We start from the raw sequence: 18,492 nt of genomic DNA, 5'->3' as shown, positions 1-18,492 counted from the left end.
GCCAATATTAATTTCTAGCTTTATATTACTTATTATTGAAACTAAAATTGGAAATTGCTATCTTGAAAAAACGCCAGATTGGTCATAATGGATCCTTTTCTCTGTTGATTATGCAAGAACCTTACCACCCATGCCCTTACTCTCTTACTCAACTTAGATGTTACTCTCAATCATTGATACACAAGAAGAAACCTCACTTTCATTATGCTACCACAGGAGTGTTTCCATTATCCACCTTCACATCCTCCCGCTTATTCGCCTCTAGTCTTTTGCTTGTTCCCCAATCTGCTGACCTGCAGCCCTCTCATGCTATTTAGTAACCTAATCTACTCACCAACAACTAACAGCCAACAGCCCAAAGTCACCATATGAAACCACAACTAGTGACCTACAATTACCCCATGACTCCAATTGGTATGTTTACTAAAATCATTGCTTATTTTCCACTATAATCACATTGGCTAGCACGTGACATGCACTCTATAGTTTGCAAAGAATTTCAATGCTATCTCATTGTACAAACCTGAATTCATAGAACTTAATAACTTCATGATTCGCAAAACTTTTATGCTCTAAGTTGCCCCAAGGTTTTTCTCTCCCTTTCAGGGACAACAACCAACAGTAACACAAAATCATTAGCAAAAAAGCAATCATGGTCAAACTATGGGAGATTGGCGGCTTCAACAATGAACAATCATTTGGCTACCAGCTATTATATAGCAATATCAGATTTATGATAAGATGGAAAAGAAAGGCTTTTAAAAGAATATCAATTTTTTTTATTAATTTCATCGGAGGAGAATCAGTATATTTATAGGAAAAAAAAAAGGCTGTTTTTATCAAAAACCTTTAAAAATCCCACAAATAAAAAAAAATCCTTTAAAAAAAAACAAAATAAGTTGAAACTAAATTGTGGGGACCAGCTAGTCCAGTTGTCAAGGCTGGTCATTAAATATGTTGCTAAGATATTGAGTTTCATGATCAGCAGTGTTATAGAACCCCTACACTACGAACTTGGCGTAGGAAAAAAAAAATCAAACTAAATAATATTTCTTCAAGAATTATCCTAATTTAAAACTGCAGTGAATTTAAATTAAATTCTAAAAAAAAAAAGGCCAAACCATCTATATGCTGCTATAGTTTAATATTTGATGGAACGACCAAGTTTATGGGGCTTAATCTCCGAGGTAAGATTTTTTATTGACAATTTCATCATGCTTAGAAGGACCTACCAACATCCTCATTAATCTCAAACATGATTTTAAAAAACACGAACAACAATATTATTTCTAGAAAAATCAAAATATTAAGTTTCAACTGGCACAAATAATTTGATATCTCCATAATAAGATGCCCAAATTGAAATATAGATAATCTAATTACCTACACGATTGGTTCTCTAAAAAACAAAACCCCTTTCAAGAGGATTTCACTCCTATGAAATCATAACTTCAAGTGAGGAAAGGAAGCTGTTCAACCTCCCCAAAATACCACTTCAATGTCTTTAGCAACTTAACTGCTAAAAACTTCCTAGAAAATTTTGGAAACTGGTGTTAAGAGCTTTTGGTTCATTAAGATTAAGTAGCATTTCGTCTTTATGAGCCTATTGCAGATGTCCTAAGTCATCTCAAGTGTAATATATGATTTGACTAGTTTCAATAATAAAGTCTCCTCTTACAAAATTTGCCCAAATTAATGAGGTGTTGATTTTTCTAATCGTTCTTTTGCTTGAATGGACAATTGGTGTCTTTTCAATGTCCTTCGATAATGAGACTTGTGTACTTTTATTCCTTTTTGCATTGCTCTTGCAAGATAGGGTATTCTTCCTTCTGGGTACGATTAGAAAGTTGAGGGTACATCGTTAGAACACAAGGTGAAATCATTGATTCGTCTACCATAGACAAATCCCATCATATATAGGAATATTTACTTAGGATTATATATATTAAATAATCACATCCTACCATCATGGGTGTCATGACCAGGCCCGGGGCTTTGAATTAACCAAGATGGGAGCAGACAGTCGGACGATGAGAATTAAACTTTCTCATATTTATGTTATATAACTAACTATTAATAAATGAAAGAGACACTAATCAAATTAAATTAAAATAATATTCAAAATTATGTCGTTACTAGTTGTCCGCATCTTCTATAAACATGATTCATTTTATTGCTCATCTTTTAATCACTTAATTAACTTGAAAAATTAGTTTAAAATAATAATAAGCTAAACAAGCCAGTGAATATTCATACTCTTAAACTACAGTAATAATAAAAAAGAAAAAGCAATATGCATATCAGTTAAAATTTTAAATAAATCAATATAAACATTTGAGATGTTATTCTATAAATCTTATTATATTAATAGCATAACAATATTATTCTACATCTATACAACCATAAGCATCGTCTACAAATTTATATCAAGGTACTCCAATATATATCATTTTTCATATACGTGCACTCTGGTACTTTAGTGTTCTCCCACTAGTACCATAAAGGCGTAACTGTAACTCCATCATAGTCAATCATGCGCATAAAAACATAAAATAAAATAACACTTTCTAATAATAAATATTTAATTCTCATTTTCATATTGTTAATATTCTTACGCAATATTCAATATCTACAAATTGAGCACACAGATAATTCTTACAATATGAATAAAATTCATTAGAAACCTAAATCATGGTTATGCAGTATTATAATAGTAACAATATATGCATTCAAGCAAGAAGAAACAAAATATTATCATAGTAAAAGAACATGAATACTCATCTTGATGAATATTAATTTGTTATTTGATTTGTCTTGACGTCGACTCTTTTAAAATTGAAAGTATTAAGTAAAAATTATATAAAATTTATTTAATACTTTAAATAAACTATTAATTTTTAAGTGCTAAATTTTCATTGTTTTAATTATTATACTCACCTTAACCTTTCAATCGAAGCCCTAATCATGCGCACACATCTTCCTCCTTAGCACGCGCGATCGATTTGCACGTCATCCACCTCGCCTGTTGAACTGTACACAAGAGCCGGTACATATATCATCGCCCTCCTTGCCTGCTCAATAGTATGGGCAACCTATCATCTGCACAAGGGATATCTCTTGCTTCGACTCTCTCCCAAATAAGTTGTTGTTGTGATCAGCGCCTCCGTCCTTCCTCTATTCTTCTCCTCCTTCGGCTTCAGCTCCCTCCTTCCTCACGTCAAAACTTCTTACTCCATGCTTGCACATCACGCGAGCTTCTTCTCTCTCATCTTTCTTCGATTGGCCAAGATACCAGTCGCAGGGCCACTTGACCTTCGGGTAAGTCACTCTCACATCCCTTTATAGGCCAAAGTTCAGTACTGCAAGCTGTCTCAAACTAATTGAAACATGTCTGGTGTGATCCTAACATTAGAAAAAAAATAACAGTACTTCTAAGCCTGGTGTGGTCCTTGTTTTACCCAATGCAAATCACTTGCATGCCTAACATTAGAAAAAAAATCTAACATTTGGATATAAATCCCAAGGAAAATACAAGTGCTTCTAAGCTCAATCCTCTATCTGATGGATGGAGTTGACAAGGCGTACATTCTAACCATCAAACTTATAAACAAGTAATTATAGTTATCTTATTCCCTAGCCAAATAGATATTTTTTGCAATGTATTAGGAATCAATAATTCAATAAAAAATTTCACCAAGTTATTTCGTGATGCATTTGTGTAAGGTCATTCAGAGTCGAGTATTACTCAAATAGAAAGCTCAAGTGGTAGCCCTACCAACGGATAAGTCTCAAATCCTCCGTGTTGCCTACAACTCACCAATAGTCACTAAAATAAAATTTAAATTTTTGTCCCTAATCAAATCGAACTTTTTCATTGTGAACTAGAGACGGGCAATTCAATGATAGAACATTACAAAAATATTTTGTAATTTTTGCATTAGGAAACAAGGTCTTTTATGTTGAAAATTAGTCTGAATGATAAGCACTAAGTCCCAATCTTTAGACTCAGTCCTACATAAATAAGTAGTAGAGTCAACGAGGCTAGCATTTTCCAAAAATTACAAAAACAAAAAAAAAACAAAAAACCCACAATTGAGCCAATATTTTTAATCCCAGGTAAACAAAAATTCATAATTTTTTTAGAAAATATTTGGTACTGCATTTAAGACCTTTTATGATGAAAATTCATTTAAAAAGAAAAAATTGTGGATACTTCTCTATATAAGACAAGGTCTTGAGTCCCAATTTATGGAAATAACATAAGCTTACAGAATGTAGATTCTACCTGCTCCATTCTTAGTAAAGCAAATAATAAAGTTAACAACATACATGGCACAATAATCTCTAATTAAAATAATAATAATAATAATAAGTGTTCCTTTACTTCAATTTTTTGTGTCAAATGTTATTAAGTTATGTCGCAAGAGAATATATTCTAAGCCTTATGAATCACACGTGTAATTTGAGGCACCTTTTCATTGATGATGGAGTCAAATGATTAGATATCATAACCAAAAGAAATACTACTTAAAATTAAGCACTCAATTATAAAGACGAACACTTTAAGCTTTCACCCAATTGACGGATTTCTTTACCAAAATATACAAATTAGAGGAGTTCACAAAAATCAACTGTTTAAGTATTTAAAAAAAATACTTCGAGACATACCTCTTTATGATAGATATGATTATAAACAATAATAATCTTGGAATATATTCATTATAAAGTGCATTCTCAAATCATAAGAAAAATATCTCTCTGACTCTTTCCCAAATTGAGCATGATCATTGCAAATAATAGCAAAAAACAACTCCATTCAAAATTAACTGATACATAAAAAAAGAGTATTAAATAACAATATAAACTCCAAAAGGTCAAGCAATCATCAGTCACTTTGCACTCAGAGCATTCATGCATCCATCATTTGTACTAATTTGACGAAGTTCACAAGAATAATTAATTTAAATTTGATCAAAATTCAAAACTCATAAAGCATTAATTTTAATCATATTATCACACCCAAAAAAAAACAAAAAGAAAAACCATTTCAATATTGTTGCGAGTGCCGTAAACTGGCTAGTTATTGAAATGGCAACACTATATTACGATTATGGACTCCAGCCTGAATGCTCCCTAACAACTAGGCCTAATGAGCTATGAGTTATGAATTATACTAGACAAGCCATGAAACCCTGTTAACCAAGGTAAATCTTAAAAATAATCCTTCAGTAAGTTTACACCCTTAATCTATAAAATCCTCATTGACGAAGCAATCCATGGCTGCTAATAAAAATATTTCAGTAGGGTTGGGCAAACTTTCCGTAAATAAACTAGGGCCCATGACTATTCAAGTTGACAAAACCATTATATTTTAAACAGGTTTGTCATCAATCCCCCTATATCAACTGTTATTTTAACCCCTAATTAATGAACTAAAGTAAAAGGACACTTTTATAATGTGGTACTGCTCACCTACCTCCCACTTACCACTCTCTTGCTTCTATAAATAGAGAGGGTGTGAGGCTTAGGAGTGCAAGGGAAGAGATTTTAAGCTATCACAAAGGAGGAGAGAATAGCTAGAGAGCTAGAGAGGAGGAGAGCATCTTGAGGCCTTGTATCAAGGTGTCGCTTGAGAGGGAGGCCATAGAAGGAAAACGAGGTATGTATAAGTTATGTATTCTCCATTTTTTTTTGTCTTAGTGAACTATTTGATTGATTACCTCCCGTGGACATAGATCCAGTTGGATCAAACCAGGTAAACGACCTGTGTTTGCTTGTGTTCTTTGCGTTTCATTTCTATGTCAGGAAGTACATATCTCACAACATCAACTTTGAACTAAAAATGACATTATCTAACCGTTCTCACAACAACTCGATTCCATTAGGTCACCGCATCACACTCTGCCCCTAATCAGCTTTTCATATACCGAGCATATCTAGGAAGTTTCTGACAAAAGTGACAACAGCAGCAAGGTGCCATAGTAAAAAGCAGTACCACCCCCATCTATTTTGGCTGTTGAGAAAGAAATCTTGCAATAAGGTTCAAATTTATGAACACAAAACAACAACCTCGTTTCAGCTACATAAGCATCTTAAATGCAAAACATCTAGAACAGCATCATAACATTCAAATTTACAAAATCCTTCTTAATTAAAAAAGGTCAATAAATTGCAAACGGGTGGCCAAAACCAATTCCAAACAGCAAAAAACGGTTCCAAATAATGCATGGATGTTCTGAAGATGATAGCAAGCTTATGAAACAACATTATTAACCTAGAAATAAACTGAACTTAAACTGAAATTACCCTTGATGTTGGCTGAATCCTACGGTTAGATCTACGAGGCTCCACAATTTCATGCATTGTCTTTCCATGAACTCCAAGACCTTTATCATCACTTTTGGTTGTTCTATGGACAATAGATTTTGCTTTCACAGCTACTTCTGATTCAGAACCTGGAACATTCTTTCTTTTTGACAACAAAGCAGTAGGTGCAGGCTGCCCAGAGTTTGCCGACTCAACAGCTAGAATTTCAGTTGGGCGGGAAGAGCCAAATTTAACTGTATTTGTCTTTTCTAAGCTTTCATTATTACTGCTGAAACTAGACATCGCGCTTTCAAGATTTTCATGTCTGGCTTCCCCATTTGATGCAGCAAGCGATGCATCGGCCTTCTGAGTTTGACTTCTAGATTCGATGCCCTGTGAATTCTCAGCTTTGACCCCAACTCTAGACTTGCTGTCTCCAGGCTTCTTTCCTTTATTATCCACTTTTGAAGTACTCTTAAATTTCTGGGATGCCTGCGGCATCAAATATTTTGCAAATTTCATGGGATCACTACTTTCTCTAACCTTCTCAAATTTATCTTCAACATAATGCTTGCTGACTTCCATAAACTTCCTTTTCTTTCCAGGCTTTGGAACCCCAAAAACCACCCTCGATCCTTCTTTCTGCAAACCTGACCGTTTTGTTTTAAGTACATTAGAAGTAATCTCATCCCTTGAATTCTTTCCAACGGTAAAAGCTCTCTCCTTTGCAGTTAAAATCAATGATCTTGAATCTTCAGGTTTTTTAGGCACATCTACAAGTATATTCTTTGAAATTATCCCTATTCCAGCAGCATCAACTTCAGAATGAGCAATTGCCTCAAGCCCACCTAATTTTTGCCGTTTCTCAGTTGGAGTATCACCCTGATGGTAAACAAATACATGCAAGACATCATATCAATTCAACCAAAGGAAAAGTTAATTGCATAAAGTGATAAAATAAGAGAATGGAGACCTCATGTGGCTTAGGTGACCTTTTCCTAGTGTGGAACCACTCCATCCATTGTCCATCCTTCCATATAAGTGCAGGGCGAACATTCCATGCATCAACAACCAGCTTGTCACTTTTAGCTGCAAGTAAAGTTGGAGTTGAATCATGCACTGAAAGCAGTACAAATAGGTTCAACGAGCTTCATGGATGAAAACGAATATAATCAATTGTAGTAGTTCAAATTGTTATGAATATCTAAAGAATGTTTGCATATAAAAATGCATGAATAATATCTCAAAATACATGTAAAGTTAATATATTTATTCCATAAATTGAAGACATTAATGGTAATCCATTTTAAAAAGCTTCTCGCTTACCAATCAAACACCAAACCAATTCATAGCCCTACCATAGTTGATGCATCCAAACCATTAGCAATGTAAACAAAGAGGCCAACTGTCATGTTTTTAGACACGGATAAGACATTGACCATTGTAGGCGAAGTAGGAGAACAAAAACAAGTAATTCTAAGAATTTTAGCTTTTAAAGCCTCTGCAAAAGAATTCACATATATCAACTGAAAACCTTCTTCGTACTAATAAATTCCTATTGCTCGGAGATCTTAGCATTTTTGGTTGTGTTTTGCTTTTTCATTGTTTTGTTTTTTTTAAATTTTTGCTTTCACTTAAAAATAGAAACATGTTTAAATGTGTATTGGTTTCCTACTGTCATAATAGATATCTTGAAAAACAAATTCTAAATACCTCTGATGGCACTTTCAAAATTTTAGGAAACACGCTTATGCATTTCTGAAATCCCAAAAAGAAAACAGCTGGAACATATCTCTTTTAAATGCTTTAAAAAAAATAAAAAAAATAAAAAAAAACACATCCAAAGGTGCCCTACCGTCTCAGACAAGCAAACTTAGGGCCCGGATTTTGGAGTGTGATTAAGACACTAAGCATGGAAACGTTAAATGTTGGATATTAAGGGCCCGGTTGGGGCAGCTTAAAACAACGGGGGCGTTTTTAAAAACGCCGCCCTGATGTTTGTTTCGTGTGTTGGTGCCGCGGATGTGAAAACGGAGGTTCGTCTGTTATGATAAACGCCGGCCGCGGGATCGACCCCACGGCCGATGTCTTCCCTCTGCGTTTCTTGCCTATTTCCTCCTATGCCCTCCATCTTCTCCCTCGCTCGACTGCATCTACCTCCCTCGCCTGTCCCTTCTGATCGCTCCTTCACCCGCATGCCGATCGAACCTTCTCAGCCCGAGAAGTGCAGCAGAAATTTGCTGACAAGGACTTGCTCTCGAGCTAGATGAGGAGTCGGAGCCATGGATCTACTCTCGCTGCCTGACGATGCCCCTGTGGTGGAACAACAGAAGCACTGAATCTGGCGTTGGGATGGCAAGGATGCGAAGATGACTGTGCATTTGAGCAGAGAGGTAAGATTGGTCAACTAATTTGAACTGCGCGACCCTTTACAGATCGCCTCAACTCTCTGCACTACTTACAGCTGTCACAATGCCAGGATGGTTTTTTTATGGTCTTTTATAGGATTTCATTGTATTCATCTACTTTCTCTTTGGATCGTGATTTTACCTACACAATGCCAGGATGGTTTTTTTTAGCTGGAAAAACAAAGGGACGTCCTTTGATTTGCATTTACATGTTCTTTGGTTTGCATTTACAAGTACTTTGGTTTGCTTTTATAAGTGACATTTCTAGGCTTGAAGGCAAGGTTTCAAGGCTTGAAGGCAAGGATGAGAGTTTTGCTAGTTATTTTGGCAAACATTTATGGATTCACGGTTCTTCTGACACATGACTTTGTTAAATATCTGTTAAAGAGGCAAGTTGTCCTATTTAAAAATTTCCCTAAGTTTTATCTGGATCAACTTAAAATTCAATTTGAAATTGAAAATTGTTGATTAGACTTGGATTTGACTTGAATTTCAATCAAAATTGTTGAGTATCATTGTTCTTTCTATGTACAGCTAGTTTTTTATGTTTAGTTTTTTATGTTTGCACTCTTATGTTTGCACTCAACAGGGGCAGAATGGTCATTTTTCCAGAATCAGTTGTTTTTCAAACGCACAAACCAAACAACCAGACAGCTTATCCGGACCACCTGATCATCAACAGATTATCAGGATCAGCTGCTTATCAGCATAAGCTGGATAAGCTGCAGCTGCCCCAAACAGACCCTTTGAATAAGCAGAAATTTGATAGCATAAAACCAGTTAGGAAAATTTCTAAAAACTTCATGTTCCCTTCTGCCATGTGTATTTAAATAAAAAATCATAATGAACAAAAATTATAAATTTCCAGCAATCACACAAATCTTCTTAAGCAAAAAATACAACATAAGATGCAAACCCGACTCACCCATAAAGTTCATCTAGCAACTCATCAATCACAGGAATAGAAAGCTTATCCAACACCATCTTCTTATTCAAGTCCTGATAGTCAACATAGAACCTTCAACTACCATGTTTTTTTTCACCAACAAAACTGGACTGGAGAAGGGGCTCCATTAGGTCAGATAACCCCGCCTTGAGCATCTCTTGAATTAGCATTTCTATCTCATCAGTCTAAATTTGAGGATACTGGTATGGCATGACACTGATAGGAGGGACACCCTCCTTTAATGTAACAACGTGCCCGTGCTCCCTCAGGGGTGGTAACCCGCTTAACTCTGCCAACTCGGGATCTAGGACCTCAATGCTCTGCAACTCCATCAAGTAGCCTATCCCTGCTCCCTGTATCGACTCGACCATGGTTTTGGGCAAGATCGTGATTCTGCATAAGTTAGAATCTCCTCTCAATATCACATTCCTACCGCCTAACGCGCCAAAACTTACTGAAGCAAGTCGGTCGTACATCGCAAGTAAACGTGTCAAGTAGTAATACGGTTAGAGTACCGCATATTAATCCACAGGGAAAGTTTAATAATTATTTCAGCAGAAAAATCTCTAGTTTACAAATCCAGTGAACTTAGCTTGATAGGTTCACAAAGAAAGTTTTTTAAGTCCTAATCCTAATTCAAAGCAATAGATCTTAGTGCGGTAGAGACATCAAGCAAAACAGGTAAAATCAAAAGAGATCTTCAAGATCGATGAGGCTCGTGCCTCTACGATTTGGAGAACTTAGTGATCGTGGTTTCTTAAATGTTTTCTTATGTGATCGTTATCAAATGATAATATAGTACTCCTTATGCCTAAATCTTGGTCAAAAGAAGACTAGAATCCATCAAGTTGAGGCTTCCTCAATCTCCATCGCATTCTGACAGACAGATTATCATACTCCATAAGTGGTTTCATGGTAGGGAAATTAGGGTTAGTCATCTCTACAAGTGATTCAAAAATTAAATGGTATCTCCAAAGACGTCTAGAGGTGCGAGGTCAACCTCAGCTCCCTGTAACATAAAAAGAAAAATAGCAACTTTACGAAACACACGAACACTCTGACCAACACAAGTCAGTCAACACGCTCATTTGCAAATGCAACACACAGTATTCAAGAAAAAACAACAAATACGGAAAATAAATTAATAGCAATTACTTTTGACTTTTAGATTTTAAGATTTTTTTAACACCTGCAGAAAAAAAGGCAAAAATACAGATATATCAACAAAAAATAAACAGAAGAGGAAAACCAAAGGTGTCAAACTTAAATACTAAAATTTTCAACTAAGGTTTTCCTAAGAGCAAAAACAATTATTAACATATTTCTCTAGAAAAGGTGTCGAAAAGTTGACTTATCGCAGGGCAAGTCGTCCATACAACGCAAGTGCATGTGTCAAATAGTAAGGCGGTTAGAGAGTACAATGTATCAATCCCACAAAAAAAGTGTAATAATTATTTCGTCAAAAAAATCTCTAGTTTACGAATCCGGTGAACATAGTTTGACGGAGGTTTTTAAATCCTAATTCTAATTAACAACAATTGATCTCGGTGCAGTAGATGCGGAAAGCAAAACAAGAAAAATTATGAGTTCTTCAAGTTAGACGACGCTCATGCCACTGTGATTCAGGAATCGTGGTGATTATGGCCTTCTAAATGTTTTCCTATGTGATCGTTGTCAATCAGGGATATAGTGCTCTTTATGCCCATGTCTGGGTCAAAAGAAGCATAAAATCTATGAAAGTTGAGGTTTCCTCAATCCCCCTGGCATTCCGCTAAATAGATCCAGTCCCCAGGGATGATTACAGAATTCCACAGGAATATATCTAACCTCTCAGAATTTTGTAGTTAATTTTTACTACGCAACAGTTAGAGGTCATAGTTTCACGAAACATTTTCATATCCTAGTTGGTCAGACTATGAGTAAATGAAGTTCAAAAATTAACCAACAACGTAGGTTGTTAAAGCACGAGAAAATGAATCAAAAACACATTTCAAAAAAATACGATAAAAACCACTACCTCTACATCACAAAGACATAAAGAAAGGACTAGCCGCGCGTTGTAGAGAAAGCAGACATAAAATTCATGCAAGTTTTCATTGCAAGAAAATAACAAAAGCAAGAACTTACAAGAAAACTTATATTCTCCACAAGAATAACACACTCTCCTCTCATACAATAGAACTCCCCAAAACTTCTCAAGAAAACAAAGGGAGGCAATCCCTCTAGAGGTTTCCATCCAAAGAAACAAGAGAAACCAAAGAGGAATCATTTCTTTAATCAAAACTCTGCCTTTCTTACAACTTCCAACCACCAAAAGATGTATAAGATCAACCGTTTGAATTAATTTATAGATAAATCTCGAAAAACACAAGAAAATACTTGCCAAAAATTATTCTACAAACTAGCATGGGTGTGTCACGATCACAACGAGGGTGAGCTGAGTACAACATTGGTGTGTTGCGATGTCAGAGCAGGTACACTGTAGTTTGATCTCTCGAGCAGCCGCAGGATGGCGGTGCTGGTGTGGGCACTTTACAAAGGGCACGAGTGTGTTAATAAGGGCGTAGGCGCGGTGACAAGTTGGCACGAGTGCACTGGTCGGAGATCCTTCAATTGTATTTATTTTCAATCTTTTTCGCTCCAATTATTTCGTTCTCCATGTTCCCTGCACAATTAGGATAAAACATCTTTCTCAAGCCTTTTAGAGTATAAAAAAATATAAAACATAAAAAAAAATACCCTCTAAATATCAAATACTTCACTCTTATCACCCTCCACCTGGAACTCCATCGTCAAGGATTTCATGTCCACCTTCATCTCCCCAAGTGCTTGCAGCGACATCATTACCAGAATCACATTTGTGCTACCCAAGCCCAAGGGAAGGAAGTCATCCATCACCTGCAGACCGTTTAATGTCAGAACCTACCCCTAGCAAATCACCCAACTTTTCTCCACCTTCCCTATCCACCTCATGACTCTGAAGCTCCCTATAGCTACCGATTCCAACCCTAACTGATCCACAATCCGCTATAAGATAAAGAGCACCACAATCGATTATTCCCCTCACTTTTGTAGTGTGATTTAAAGTAAATCCCACCACTGAATTGAGGGACACATCCACTACATTCAAATGCAAGTACTCCTCTTCCATTGCATCTTCCTCTGATTTCTCACCCTTATCTCCTCCTGAACTAAAAGAATCTGAAGGACACACTCCTTGCAATGGTGGCTTAACGCATACTTAACGCCACAGCGGTAATATAATCATTTTGCTCTTTTATCCTACACATTTCATCAGTAAGGCGCTTGAAAGTGCTCCTGAAATGAGTTCCCCTATTCTTCTCCTTTAGCGTCTCTTTTTGATATGACACTATATGGGTCCTCGTTGTTGTCGTGGCTATCGAGGTACTCATGTAGAATCGTCACATGTTGCCTCCTTTGCTGGTTTACTTCATTTGTTTCTGGTCTTTCATCATTTAGGCGAGAGCTTCATCATCCCTCAATCCACGCAATCTCAACGATTGGATGGGTCACTTGAATGTCGGGCTTCAGAACCCTTCAAGAAGTTTCCCTCCAGTCCTATTGCAAAAAAGCCCCTCAACTGCCCCGACAAGAGCTCGAATCTCACTTTGTCTTCTATCATCGTCCCATCCTGAGTCGGAGCATAGAATTGCTCGTGTAGCTCTCCAACCTGGATGATTCAGAAATTCTCCAACAAGGAATATTTAAAATCTTCCCACAAATTTATCAAATACCTTGTTTCCATCCACTGAAACCATGCTAAAGCCTTTCCCTCCAAACATAATCCAGCCGCCATGAGCTTCTCTTCCTTAGTTAATCCATTAACAAGCAAAGCATCACTCCACTCATACACCCACCGATGTGCATCTTCTCCTTTGAAGATTGGCATCTTCAGCTTTCGGACCATTGGATCTCCAGTCAACTTCATATTCCTCAGGTGTTTCCTCCCACATGACTAAGGCGAAACTCCCTCCTTCGGCCATAACCATGCCCCACTTACGATTCCCTCTCCCCTCCTTCATGCTCATTTGTGCCCCTTGCCCAACCCATCCCTCCTCTCCAATTTTTGGCCCAGCCCCCCCATCAGAAGTCTCCACTCCCCTTCCCTCTTTGTGGTAGATGATATCCTCCTCATTGTCCTCTCATTAGATCCTCTTCTCTCTTGATCTGACCAATAATTCCCTGATTAACCCTTTGGTTAGAGTTTACAACTTGAGCGGGTGGCAAAGCCCTGGATTGCATCTCCATGAGCTTCATCATCATCTTTCGCATTTCTCCTATGCTCTCAAATCCATCCTCTATTTGGCACCCTATGGAAGAAAACTTGTTCTCTGTTGGCAAACATTTCTTTTATTCCCGATTTGATTTGTCCTACTTCTCCTTCCACCACATCCGCTTTCTTTGTTGTCATCCCCACAAGATCTTGCTTTGATACCAATTTGATACGATCCGAAACCAAAAACAGCGAACAAACAACGATGAAATTGCAATAGATAGGTCAAAAGAACTCAACGAAGGCTGCTTTTACAAAGAAAACAAACAAGATACAATGATAATCAACTGTTCGAGAAGTAGATCGTCCTCAGCAAGCCCTAGACATAACTAGGAACACCACCAGCGAAAAAGAAAACTGCAGCAAACACAAACATCAATCCAAACCCTAGCCCTTACCCCTCCTAAATACTCTCCAAAGTCCCATTGAAATTCTTTCCCCAAAGTCCCCTTTGATTCCCTCTTCTATACGTGATCAGCGGTTTAGTAGGCCCCACTAGGGTGCTGAAATCGCCCTCAGCAATTTCTGGAGAACCTACCCCTCTAGTCAGGGTGGGAGTCTCGGCTGCTCCTTCATGAGTGGGATGCGCAGAAGGCACCCGCATATCAAAATCTTAGCTTAATTGACAAGATATATTCAGTGGAAGGACATACTGAGCAACATAACTGGACAACAAAAAAAGTGAAAGACAATTATAACAACTACGAGTCATAATGATAACCAAAGTGATGAAAAAGAGCCAGTACAAAAAAGGAAAACCAGCATCCAAATATGTCCGATCCAAACAAAGGCAAATTACACAAGTACAAACTTCATAAAGCATTCACCAATGAAGCCGCAAAAAAAAGGGAACTCAAAGGAAGAAGAGGATGGAAAATAAAAAAACAAAATAGCAAATGTAAAAAAGAAGATTTTGGTACTTGGAACAGAAAATGAACAGCATAAAAACAGAATCAAGCACAACACAAAAGTAAAAAATAGAGCAAACTGTGAAATTAGAAGCATCCTAATTGAAGGAAAGAAGCAGCAAACCAAGCAACCAAACAAAAACAACTTAAAGGCAGGAAGTACAGTTTTCCAAAAATTATTCACAACATCCATTTTCTTTACGCAATAAACATAGCAACCCACAAATCAGACACAAATGAAAATGTGAAAGGGAAAAAACTCAAAAAAAAAAAAAAATTCCATGAACAAATCACCAGAAACTTGAATGAGTACCTATCAAAATAGTCAGTGCAGATATTCCCTTCAAAATATGAAAAAGGAAACTAAAAATTGAAGAAAAATCTGAGGAAGAAATGAGTGGAAAGACATTCTAGAGGATGAAAGATGTTGCTAAAAGAGATGGATCAGTAAAACCTCAATTCTCAATCACAAATCAGACACAATCGTCGATCATTAGTGTAGAACAAACATCAGAAAAGTGTAGCACAACTATCAAAAAGTGTAGCACTACCGTCAGTAATGATCTATATTGTTGAAGTTACATAGGAACCTAGAATAAGAAAAAAGAAAGTATCAACAGATATTAGGGAAAAGGCCATTGTATTGGCTAAGAAAGATCCTCCGCACATTCATTTATTCAAATATCAATCCGCGATTTAACTTTTGGGTGGAGCTGGGCATACTTTCGTCCGTCCCCTTGAGTTAGCTTCTCACCATAGCAGTGAAAAAATAAATTGGCGCATTTTTTAAACCTTCTATTCTAATTTAATCATATTTATTTTATACGGGCTTACTTTATTTGCATTCCTTTTGTGGCAAAAAATTAACCTTAAGGCGATGTGGACAAAGAAGCAAAGCTTTCAAAGAGAAGAAATATTTGGAAGAAGCAAAAGACAAGGCGTCTGAGAAAAAGCAAGCCCATCTCCACCCAAAAGGCAAATCATGACCAGATAGACAAATAAATGAACGTGCACAGAAGCACTCTTAGCTCAATTTAAAAACATTCCAATTGACATCGAGGAGATTGAATAGAGAGCATATGAGTGGAAAAAGAAACTAGCACAATGCCTGGCAAATGGAAAGTTATCGCACCAATAAGGGTGAGAAAGCCAAAAAAACAGTGGTGTTTAAATAGAGTTAAGCGGAGTGAACGCAATATTGCTATGTATTTAAAGAAAAACAGTGGTGTTTAAATAAAAAATGATAATTAGGTTTTTAATATGTAAATAGATATAAATTCAATTTTATGTATCTAAAGTCCCCTTAGAAATTAAAAAATTAATAATAATATTTCACAAGTCACTCAATCAATCTGCCCAGTACAATAAGTAAATAGATCCCAACAATGTAATTATTGACGGAGTGAACGCAATTGGAAAATAATAATACCACCAAAGAGATGCACATACCTAGCAACTGCACAGTCAGCTTTGTGTCATCTCCTGAGCTCTTTTCAACAATTGCGCCTTCCCACCATCTGAGAGTAAAAGCATAATATTAGATAAAAGAAATTTAAACAGACTGACAATCAAACAAGCATGAAAAAACAAGAAAATTAATTCAGAAAAGAGGATGCATGAGCTTGGAAATATCCAAGAACCTTTGATCTTATTCCAAAGCCAAATAAAACATATAAAAAAAGAAGGACAAGATAACAACAAAGCCGTTCAAGGCTTCAAACTATGAAGCAAACAAAAAAGCAACAGCAGTTGCAGTTTGCCAACAACGCTGCCAAAGAAACTGACGTCAGGCAAATGAAACGCCCAAGTACTTCTTATCTAACTGCTAATACAGTGTTGCAAGGCGCTTAAATTTATACAAGAAAATCTAAACAAAAACCAAATATCCAAATCATCCAAACCTATCATGCATCCAAGCATCAACATGATCTCCGATAGCCCAAATATAGCTTCCATGATGTTCTCTACGCCGTTTCCTTGTGCCTTCATACCTCATGGCTGTTGCAAGGACAGCAGGGCGTATTCTGGGAGCTTTCTCTCTTTCATTTTCCAGCACAATCCATTCCTTTGGATGGCCTGCAAAAAAAAAAAAACACATAAATTCAGTAACACTGAATTAAAAATATCCATGGATTGCTCAATAACATTGGAATCAAATATGGCAAAGCAAAAAGAAGTGGTGTGCTTTGCAAAAGATATGAGATAGAAACAAACATTCACCAACTTCAAATAATACTGACTGCAAAGTTTGGTTTAAAGTAAATTTATGATGAAACTAGGAGTTGCCAGTGTACTCTTAAGTAAAATCATAAATCAACCGGGTATAAGAAAAACAATTGACAAGTAAGAAAACAAATGAGAAAATTGAGGAAAAGATAAGGTAACTACAAAATTTTGCATTTCATGGGAGTACATTTAATCTTTTAAGTTATTGCAATTAATAGAACAAACAGTGCATTTAAGAAAATACAAAATCCTATACAAAAAAAAAATCACAAAATTATCAATGAGAAAAAAGCTTTACTCCAAAAACCTATTCACATAGATGGACGCTGATGGGCAAGGCTTGGACTCCACTTAGGTACATATCACAGCAATCATGTGACATGAAAGCATAAGCCCTCTAACTTCCAGGAAGATAAAATGGTCCACCCTACTACAATTTCTAAGAGCATGATTATTAAAAAAGAAACAAAAATAACACTAATTACCTTCTTTCGTTGAAAAATCATTGTAGCAGACATAAGCCTTGTTATCTTTCATGTCAAGAACCCTAGCTGAAAACCAGGCTCCTCTAAGGCCATCTTCATCAGACATGACCTGAGATTTTGAATGAATCTATCTATAAAAACTGATACTGCGGAAAATTTCAAGAGCTTGTTAATACTAAAATTGCAAGGAATACAAAATTGCTTCCAATTTATGAACAGCCAATTCAAAAGCAATCTGGAAAATCAGTTCTGATATGTAAAATAAATAGAAGATTGTTAAAATATACATATACATCTTACGATATACAAATATAACTATACAAAGAAGCATGATAAAATAATCCAGATAAGGGAGAAAAACAACCCAAAAAATACCTCAACTTGAGAACCCTTCTGTATGCCCGAATGATCTCTCTCACGTTCAGCATCCAAAAAATTTCCTGCACCGAGATAAGAAAAAGTTAGCTAAGTATTCTATTTAATGTGTCGCCATAACTGGCAGGAAGAACAATGAAATAGAAAGGCAAACTTTTAATAATGTAGAAATAAGATTACAACACGATTCTAGTAGAAAGGAAATACAATAATAGGCCAATCCCCTGGTTAGTGATGTAAGAAGAAGTCCTAAGGCGGTGGTAGTGTCGATAGGGTGGTAGGGCAAGATGGGGATGTCGGGGTTGTTTGGGTATTTGTCATGGTGTTTGGTTGTTTGAGGGTAGATAGGACAGTAAAGTTGTAGGGGTAGTATGAGTGGCGGTAGAGTGGCGGTAGACTTATGGGAGTGATAAGCAGCTAGGAGAGAGATAGGAAAAAGGATCGGTGAGAAAAGGTGAAACACCACCTCCGAAAAGAATACAACTGAAGCACCATCTGCAATCGGATATAACCCTAACAAGGGTGAAAAGACTTCATACAGAAG

General features: G+C 36.5%; 1 protein-coding gene across 1 annotated transcript in view; it reads right to left on the bottom strand.

Annotated features, from left to right (window-relative positions):
* LOC110029371 overlaps positions 1-18,492 on the bottom strand; it is a 42,422-nt gene that overhangs the window by 833 nt on the left and 23,097 nt on the right. The window contains 6 exon segments of the mRNA XM_020731633.1: positions 6,307-7,188; positions 7,280-7,395; positions 16,312-16,379; positions 16,764-16,938; positions 17,574-17,682; positions 17,949-18,013. Of these exon segments, the coding sequence (XP_020587292.1) occupies positions 6,307-7,188; positions 7,280-7,395; positions 16,312-16,379; positions 16,764-16,938; positions 17,574-17,682; positions 17,949-18,013 (1,415 nt within the window).

This window comes from Phalaenopsis equestris, unplaced genomic scaffold (assembly GCF_001263595.1).
Source record: "Phalaenopsis equestris unplaced genomic scaffold, ASM126359v1 Scaffold000568, whole genome shotgun sequence".
NCBI lineage: Eukaryota > Viridiplantae > Streptophyta > Magnoliopsida > Asparagales > Orchidaceae > Phalaenopsis > Phalaenopsis equestris.
The sequence above is the reverse complement of the archived record's forward strand: the minus strand, read 5'-3'. Positions and strand labels throughout refer to the sequence as shown.